This window comes from Gracilinanus agilis, chromosome 3 (genome assembly GCF_016433145.1).
Source record: "Gracilinanus agilis isolate LMUSP501 chromosome 3, AgileGrace, whole genome shotgun sequence".
In the NCBI taxonomy this organism is placed as follows: domain Eukaryota; kingdom Metazoa; phylum Chordata; class Mammalia; order Didelphimorphia; family Didelphidae; genus Gracilinanus; species Gracilinanus agilis.
This window is the reverse complement of record NC_058132.1, coordinates 86,270,345-86,280,065: the sequence shown is the minus strand read 5'-3', so window position 1 is coordinate 86,280,065 and position 9,721 is coordinate 86,270,345. Positions and strand designations below refer to the sequence as shown.

The 9,721-nt window shown below is 47.9% G+C and overlaps 1 protein-coding gene across 2 annotated transcripts in view; it reads right to left on the bottom strand.

The window, feature by feature from the left end:
* The window catches only part of APBB1 (amyloid beta precursor protein binding family B member 1), a 20,756-nt gene extending 11,774 nt beyond the window's left edge, over nt 1–8,982 (bottom strand). For both annotated transcript variants that reach the window (XM_044665837.1, XM_044665834.1), the window contains exons 1-2: nt 8,836–8,982; nt 3,052–3,801 (exon numbers count right to left, since the gene is read on the bottom strand). In XM_044665837.1, the coding sequence (XP_044521772.1) occupies nt 3,052–3,787 (736 nt within the window). In that variant the 5' untranslated portion in view covers nt 3,788–3,801; nt 8,836–8,982. The remainder of the gene's footprint in view (nt 1–3,051; nt 3,802–8,835) is intronic.
* Between the last annotated feature and the right edge of the window lie 739 nt (nt 8,983–9,721).

Below are 9,721 nucleotides of genomic sequence, written 5' to 3'. Positions count from 1 at the left end.
GCACACCTCCCCCACCCCCACCCCCACCCCCACCCCTACTCACCGGGAGGGGCTGGAGGGCCACTATGGCCAAGGTGACCACTCAGGGCTGGGGGAGGGGGGGGCAGCCTAGCTGGCGGCAGTGGGGACCCTGCCTTCACCACAGAGTACTGTTCCAGCCCTTCAAGGCTCACACCTCCACCCAGAATCCCCCCCTCCCCATCCCCAGCCTGAGCTATTTCCATCATTTCCCTGCGTCAGGCATTCACAGTTCCCCACACACACCCAACGCCCAGCCAAGGAGACAGGACACCCTAAATCCCCTCCCAAGTCAGGGGCCCTGCAGAAACTACAGCTCCCAGCATGCAATGGGACAGGACCTTTAAGGTCTCTGGGGACCCCAAGGCTCCTAATAACCATGGGGATTTCAACCCCGACCAGGAGATACCCTTCCCCCTCTCAATACTTCCCAGCTTATGCCAGGGGTTGGAAGTTGGGAAGGGAGCAGGGTTAGAGCACAAGCCCTGCCTGTTGTAAAGGCTCAAGCCAAGGGCAGAGGGGTAGCATCCTCCCCTCATCTGACTAGGCTGCCCCCAAAGGCACCCACCTCTCACACTTACCTGCCAGAGCCCAGATGGGCTGCTTCGTTTCCCCAGCAACGGGAGCCCCAGGACCAAATGGGCACACCCAAGACCAGTGACGTAAGCTCTGGTTGCTGGGGAAACCGGGAATCCTGGCAGGTACTGAAGCAAGAGAGTCACTGCTGAGGGGCAAGCATGGTCCCAGAGCTGAGCCAGGGATCCTAGGTAACCATACAGTGTTGATGGAGCCAAACCCAAGGAGAGAAGGAGGTGAGCAAGGATTGGAGACTTGCCAAACCTTGCTCTTCCCTCCAAGACCAAGGAGGGAGAGAGGGGGCCCAGAGCTTAAGCTGGGGAATTAAGGTACCTTTGTTATCACCTCTGGGTGGGCACCAAGCCCTCCAGACACTCCTCCATGCCCTTTAACATCTCTTTGGGCAGACTTCTGCTTAGGGAGAAGAGGGAGAGATGTCTCCAATGGGCACATAGACCCGGATGGTAGATGGAATGGGGACAAGGAGGAAGGGAAAAGCCAAGACCCTGAGCTTGGATCACTTTACTGGGAAAGGGATAATCGTCTACTGCTTCTAAGAAAGAATAGTGAAACCTGAAGACAGCCCAAGAAGCCATTTCCATTCTAAAGTGGCAAAGAAGAACTAGTGGGCAAGACCCACCCTCTCAGTTATTCTCAGTGTTCCCTGACAGATCCCTATCTACCCTTTTATGGAATAGGATTTACCAATGGCCAGCACTCTTATTTGAGGAGATGAGTCCTAGCAATATGAAGGAAGCTCTATTTTTTTTTTAATCTTTTTGAGAGGAGGTAGGCAGCGCTATCATCTCTGGGATATGGGACTACAACCATCTCCCCCAACCTTGCCACTGACTTTTTGATTTCTAGGCTTCAGCTAAGTCTTCACAGCCATCTTTGGAGCTGTCCAGCTCTACCTTCTGCAGTCCCTTTCCTTACCCTTGACCTATGCCCTGCAGCCAGCATACTCCCAGCAGAGGCAAGGGGAACATTTGTATGAAAAGAAAAGAAGACAATTGTTTCTGCTGTATTTCCAGTCTCCTCCCGACAATTCTGACCAACCGAGTTGTATTCTATTTTGTTTTGGCTAATGCAAGACAATGGGCCGTGTCTTTGGGGAATATGGCCAGCCATCTCCCTTGTTCTTTTTTTCTAGACTGCAATAATATCTCTCTCCAGCTATACTGCAAATAACACCCCAACCAAAACCCTACAGTAAGGGATGTATTCTCACTTTTGCAATAACTCACCAATATATGATGCCCATCTTCTACCTTTGCACCATTAGTCTTGTCTGGATTCCTTTCCTTCCATTTCTCTCTGCCTAAGGTAACTAGGAGGCACAGTAGATCCAACACTGGGCCTAGAGTAGGAAGTTCTGAGTTCAAATCCAATCTCAAACACTTTCTAGCTAAGTGAACCTGGACAAGCCACTTAACCTTGGACTACCTCAATTTTCTTATTTGTAAAAGGAGGATAATAATGACCTCTACTTCCCAGGGTTGTGAGGATTAAATGAAATTTCTTGACCACCATGGGCCACAGTGATCTCTGCCATCTCTGGACTTCTCAACATTAATGGGCACAAATATACATTTAGCACCTCATACTGTTTAATCTTGTTACTTTACTTTGCCTTAGTCTTGTCTCTTCAATTAGATCATAGGCTATCCTTGGGTAGTTACCTCAGGCTATCTCACAGTCTTCTTTTCTTATATCCCCCACAGTGCTGGGTACATAGTGGGCTTCTAAATAGTTTAATCTCATCAATTTGCCCTTCCCCCTAAAATATAAGCTTCTTGAGGGCAGAAGCTGCTTTGATCTTTCTTTATATCCCTAGAACCTAGCACTACACCTGGCTCATAAGCTTGCAAGCTTTAATGCTTGCTGACTGGTTGACTGACTGGTGGTCTGGGTAATTCATACCAAAGTACATTTCCTTGTAATTTCCCAACATTCAACCTTAGATGTCATTTTTCTCCCCTATTTTCAGAGTCCTAGCAAATCTATTTGTAGGTTTTTCTCGATGGCTTGCCATCTCATCAACCCCAAGAAGTTAGTACGTTCTGCAAAACTGGAGAAAATGTCAGTAGGCATGCCTTCTGAATCACTTATAAGAATATTAAAAGATGCTTATAATTCTTTGTTCAAAGAAGTTCCCATTTATCCCTATCTGTGTTTCCTGTCTCTAAACGACTCTTTGAACTAAGACTCTTCCTGATATCACCCTCAAAAAGTTAGGCATATGCCTCCATCATCTCAAGCTTTCCTTATTGCCTTTCCATCACTGAATCCATTTTACAGTTCTAGCCACCTTGAGGAATGATGGGGTAGCCTGGGGGAAGCCTGGCTATGGCCAAAGGAGGCAGTGTTTCTGACTGACCACCTCCTTTGCCAGCTCTGCTTGGCCATTCTTGCTTAGATCCTCATTGCCTGCCCCACCCCATGACAAAGAAGTACCTGTTTCCTCTGGGGAGCCATAGGAGGGGCTGCCCTGGGATAGGGTGGCCCAGCTGGAGTCTTCATCACTGGCCGCACTGTTCCTCATGCCAAACAGAAGACTAGCACTCTTGCTGTGATCCCGAGGACCATCAGGTTGGGCTCGCTGAACAGGGTTAGCCTCACCGCATTCCAGGGGATCACAAGGCCCAGGGGGGGAGGACAAGTCCTCTTCTTCCTCCTCCTCCTCCTCCTCCTCCTCTTCTTCTTCTTCCTCTTCTCCAGCTGCCTTTTCTTCTCCTTCCTCTTCTTCTTGGCTACAGGGCAGGGCCTGGGGCTCAGGTGGGCCAAGGTCAATAAGGAGGCCAGAACCTAAGTGCCCACAGTTGGCAGCATTTCGGGCAGAGATCTCCAATTCTGAGTAGAGATGTAGCAAGCCCTTGGCGCTGGCAGCCACAGTGGGTGCTGGTTCTCCACCCAGGGTCATGTTCCGGTTCTGGTCCTGGTGGGCTGTGGCTGCCCGTCGCAGCTGGTTCTGACCCTCCTTCACCCACTTGGCATTGGCTGGGCCTGACTCAGCCCCACTGCCCTCTCCCATGGCACTGCGAAGGCCCTTCGGCGCTGCTGCCACACTTTGCAGCTTGGCGTTCAGGAGCTGATTATGGGCAGCCTGCAGGGGCAGTGCCAGGCTCAGCACTGGGCCCACACGGCTGTTGTCATTCACCACATCTGGCTGTGGGCTCAACGATGCAGACATGGCCCACAGTAGTCCTGGTAAGGAGAAGGGGAGGGGACCATCATTAATAGAAGGGAAATGAAATAGAGTGGAAATAGGATGGGTTTGAAGTTGAGATTGAATCCTGGCTTTGATAGTTGATTAATAGTATTAATAACAATAACAACTAGTGCTTATACTGCACTTTGATGTTTATTTACATTATGCTTTCCTAACAACAAATATATGAGGTAGATAGTATAAGTATTTTACCCATTTTATAGAGGAGAAAACTGAGGCTCAAAGATTAAATTGCTTCCCCAATGTCACACTGCTAATTTTGGAGCTGAGACCTGGACCTAATCCATATAATAGACATAAATGAAGATCTGGATGGGACCTTAGAGATCGCAAGGTCACCCAAAAAGTAGGTTACAGAATGTAGATTTGAATCCAATTCCTACAATTCCAAACCCAGCCCTCCTTCCAACATACCACGTTCCCTCTTTCCTAATACCAGGTTCAACCCTCTCTTAGTTACATCATTTTGTGTCTCATTAACTAGCTAAGTAACTCTGAGAAATTGAGTTTCTCTCTTTAAGTTTGCACTTTTTTTTCTATTACATGGGACAATACTTGTGGTGCCCACTTTACTGGTTTCTGAGAAAAACACTCTGTAAACCTTAAAGCATCCTAGAAATGAGCATGAAAACAAAGGTGATGGTAATGACGATCCTCCCCTATGCTTCCAGAGCAGATACAGGGTTTCTCTGGGTCTCACCATAGTAGACTAAGGGTAGCAATTTGTCTATAGGAGCTCCTCAAGTTTGAAAGGAAAAGGGACACCTGTGAAGGTTGAGGGGAAAGTTATAATAGATTTCATCCCTTTCTCTTAATCTCCTTGAAGATTTAGCCTCCTTCCTCCTGGGGTCTCCACCTCTACAGCCATTGGACCAACCTATCCTGAAGTGGGAACCCAACCCCGACACCTGCTACTGCTTCCTCTGGAAGGACTAGATTCAGAGACAAAAACAGTCACTCCCTTCCAGAGACTTCTGTGGAGAAGGCTCCCCCCAACCGTCTCCTACCCACAGTTTCAGGCAGCTGAGCACCCACACAATGACCTCTCTGTATCACAGCCTGAGTTACTCTAACAAATCCTTCACAATCAGCCCTCAGCCCTTGTCCAGCCTGAACTCGATGTACAAGGAACGGTGCAAGGGGTGGAGTAGAGGGGACAGGCATGAAAGCCTTGGTGTATGTTTTAAGGAATGTGGTAAGGAGGTGGTATGGCACCATCCCACCCCCAGCACTGGGCAGGGTCCTGCTTATTTCCACTCCCAACCCCTCCTGCTTGTAGAGTCCAACATGATCTCTGAGCCCCCTAGCCTTCCCCTCAATTCCGAGCCCTCTACTTCCTTTGACTCTCTCCTCCTTCCTGTAGCCTAAGCTAATTGTCTAATCCTCCTCCAGGCTCTTCCTCTCCCCCTTGTGGCCCTAAGAGCTTCAGCTCCTTCACACATTCCAAGCTCTGTCCATCTATTAGTCTACATGTGTCTGTCTGTCTCTCTATCATCAATATTAGATATTGACTGATCTCTTCGTCTGGGCAGGACCCTGAACCCAATGCAGTAGATGGTCAAGGGGATTTTACACTTGGTTTCTGATTTCAAGGAGCAATAAAGTGGACAGTTAAACTTTCTGACATACATATGGTATGAGAAATAGCAAAACAAGGCATTATGATTTAGGAAGCAAATGATTTAAAAGGGTTGTGTGGGACCTTTAGGCGTTTCCTGAGCCATCCCTTAAAGAGAATAAGTGCTATAGGAAAGCAGAGGAGAAATCAGTGTGATCTGGGGCAGCTGAGGCAATTTCCACAGGAAAAGATAGAAGAGTTGGGGGGCGGTGCATGCAATCACACGTGCATGCACGTGTGGGCACCCTGATTCCACTCAACAGTCTTCACATCCATTCAGGTACAAAGTTTCCTGAATGTTTCTTTACTATGAGGGGTATCACATAGTAATGAAAGGAGCTCTGGGTTGGAGTCAGAGGACCTATGTCTGAATCCTAGCTTTGCTCTGCTTGACCTATGTGATCTTGGAGAAATTACTTAGCTTCTCCATGTCTCATTTTTTCTCACCTGAGAAATGAAAGGGTCAGACTAGAAGATTACTAAGTTCTCTTGAGGTCTTAAATTCCATGATCCTAACATATCTTTTCCTCTCCTCTATCTCCATTACTACCAGCCTTATCCAAATCCTCATCAACTCTTACTACATACTTCATTTTGCAAGCAACTCTTGAAAAAGTTTCCTTACTTTCAGTCCCTCCCTGTCTCCAGTCTTTCCTACAGAAAGCCTGACATCCTGACTTTCCCAAAATGGGTACCCACTTTCATCATGTTACACTTCTGCTCAAGAACTTTTGATTACTACCACAGACAGGATAAAATCTAAACCTAATATTCAAGGCTCCTTCACCTTCTGCTTTGAGCCACCTTCCTACATTTGGCTACTGATATCTGTATCCTGGTTGGAGTGGAACGGAAAAAACCTGCAGTATGGTAGGCTCAAAGCAGACGGTGGAGGAGCCTTAAATACTTGTGACCTGAAACTCAAGATTCAAGGATAGTGATGGAAGGGATCTTACAAACCATATAGGTCAACTGCTCCATTTTACAGATGAGAAAACTGTGGCCTGGAGAGGTAAGTAATTTGTTCAGGGTCAAGGATGTATCAGAGTCAGGATCTGAATGCGGGATCCCCCTTGTCTAAATCCAATGCCTTCCACTGTACTCTTCTTTCTTATGTAGAAAATATATTCCCAACAAAAGTATAGGAAGCATCAGAACCTTAGGGGCAGAAACATATCTCAATTTACTTCATTTCTCCAAATCTAGAGTGCTGATCTAGGGCCTGAAAACTATCAGATAAAGCAACTTTTCCCCTGATTTTCAATTTCAATAAAAATTTAAAGGTATATGACATTTTCATTACTAACATCTCTGTCATCAGGGCACTTAAAGCCTCCTGTCTTCTTTCTATTCCTATTCAAAACTTAGCATTTAGTAAGAAGTCACGTCAGACACTTCCCAACTGTGTGACCCTGGGCAAGTCACTTGACCCCCATTGCCTAGCCCTTACCACTCTTCTGCCTTGGAACCTATACACAGTATTGATTCCAAGATGGAAGGTAAGGGTTTAAAAAAAAAAAAGAATTCACTAAATCCAGCCATTAATTAATAGCTACTAAAGCTTGAAACTGCACTAAAAATTTGGGAACATCCCATACTGGTTGAATCACTGTATCTCAGTGTCTATTTGGGTCTCTGCTGAGAAGTCAGTGATGATGGGGGTAAGAAAATGAAAAGAACAGACAGAGGATTTGAAATGAGCAAGATCTTGGGTTACCTGGAAAAGAAGGAACTATGAAGACAACTATATGCAAGGATATTTATGCCCCTCCCCTACAGTCAGATAAACAAAGGGGAGGGGGGAAGGGAACTGACAAAATGGCCCCTGGGAAGGCAATGAGTAGGAAGAGGGGCTGACCACAGAGTCCAGAAAAGAAAAGGATAAATCAACTATTCCCTAAACTTTAACAAGGTTCTATGGTACAAGATAAGAAAACTAAGAGGCTAGGTTGGTTAAAGATAGAGAACTAGTTTAAAGACAAGAAACAAGGTAGGATCAAGGTAGAGATATGCAGGTCTCTATCTGAATCGATTCTTCATTCATTCAATTTATTAAGTGTCTTCTATGTGCAAGGCCTGTAGAGATACTTAGAAATTTCTTCTAGGAATGAAATAAGACTATATCCCATTCTTAGCATCATGAAGGAGGGCATAGTAGAACTCTGAGTTTTCTGATGACATCAAACTCTCCTGATTATTAGAAAGCTGGATATATACAAATGGGCTACATCCATAGGTCTTACATGTCTAAGCAAGAGGGTAAAAGGGTGGCAACTAAGTTTTTAAATGGAAAATATATTTAGAGTTAAATCAAATAGAAATTAATTATTTAATTAATTTGATTAGAATAGAATTACTCTAACCAAAGTACATAAATAATCAGAAGGCCTCAGATCTATCAGTCACAACCTAAGATGGATCCCTGAGGATGCAGGCCCAGTGTCTTGCTACACCCCCAAAAGGTCAACAAAACGTAGACAATGTGTGTCACACACACACACACACACACACACACACACACACACACACACACACACACACACACTCTCTTCTCCCTCATTCTCTCCGGAACCACTTGCCTCTGACCTCCTCCTCCCACCTCACCTTAGCCTGTCTCTTCCCTGTTTACCTCCCCGTTATCCAGTGTTCCCGTTCTCTGAACTGTCTTCAAACCCCTCGGACCCCTGTCTTGCCTCCGACTTTACTTCGTTCCGGTCCTCACCTCCTCTCCTTCCCAACCTTCCTTTTTATCTACCCCCTCCGCTTCCCAAGCATCCTCGGTCCCTCCCCATGCCTCCCTCTTCTATCACCTTCCTCTGGCTTTTCACCACCCTCAGTCTGACTAAGATTCAGGAGAAAGGAGGAGGGGGGGAAGGGGAGCAGCGCTGAGCCGTGGGGCTGAGGAGATACAGTCCATTAAAGAGACAAAAAGGAAGGGCAGAGGATAGAGGGCTAGTGGGAGCCCTGTAGGAAGGGCAGATCCCCAAGGAGGGGAGTGGGGGAAGGGAACGCAAACAGAAATCCCACAGGAAAGCGGAGGGTTATTCATTCAGCAGGGCAGGCCAAGGTGGATGGATGGGGAAGGCTGTGGGTGGGGTAGAGTGGAATAGGGAAAACGAGAGATGAGAAGGGAATGAGCAGGGCTGGGTACCAATCAAGGGAGGAGACGGAGGGCAATCATAATACTTTTAGCTGGAAGCCAACGTAGGATCATCTAGTTTCTGTCATTTGGTTGCGGGAAGGTTGCAGTGTAAAGGGAATTGGGGGGGGGGGGCGCACAAGAATAGAGAGGACGGTATGATGAGGTGAGGGAAGGGGAGGAAGGTGCAGAAGCGGGGGATGGGGAGGACAGTGGAGGGGGATGGGGAGGGCAGGGCCCCCAGCCCCGTACCTGCAGCACGAGGGGCCCCGGAGCTGCGGACGCTCGGAAGGCTCGGGCTTGGACTGCTGGGCGGCTCTAGGCAGAGGCGGCTGCAGCAGAGGCGGTGGCAGCAGCAGCGGGGTTAGGGATCGGACTCTGGGTCGGGCTCAGCGGCCGCTTCTCCATCACAACATCCCCCAGCGCAGGAGCGCGCGTGCTCGAAGCGGGACCGCGCCTAGACCCGCGGGGGCGTGCCTGGAGGGGGGAGGGGGATAACGCGGCGCCATTTTGGGCCGCGCGCGAGCCTGTGGATCCTCCCCTGCGGAGGCTTGGGCTGGAGGAATGGGGCGGGAACGAGGAAATCAGCCCAGCGTCCCACCTCCTGGATCCCTTAGATCTTCCATTCTCCCACACCCAGGTCCCTTTCCCCTGACATTTGGGCTCCAGTCCCCTAAACCTGTAATCGAATCCCCCACACCCTGATCTCATTACCCAACACCAGTGCATCCCAACACTTTTGATCCTGTGCTTCCCACAACTGGACACCTCCCCCAGCATCTAGGTCTCCACATTTCCAGTACTTGGGGTTCCATTCCCCAAATATTTGAATTCTCATCTCCCCATATCCAGGCCTTCTGCCCATAGCTTTCACCCCAAAACCAGGGTCCTCCCCACTCCATCATTTGGAACCCCGTCTCCTCGTACATCCCAACACCTCTAGCTGTATCTTCCCATTACTGTGCATTCTCTATCCCCTATCACCAAGTACCTCACCCCAATCCCCCCACTCTTGAGTTATTAATCATTCGTTTTATCTTATTAGTCCCTTCTTTCATCTCTCCATATAGCTTACCTACTATTACCCTGGAATCCATAGCACTTACTCTCTTGGCCCTCATTCCCCACAAGTTCCCAT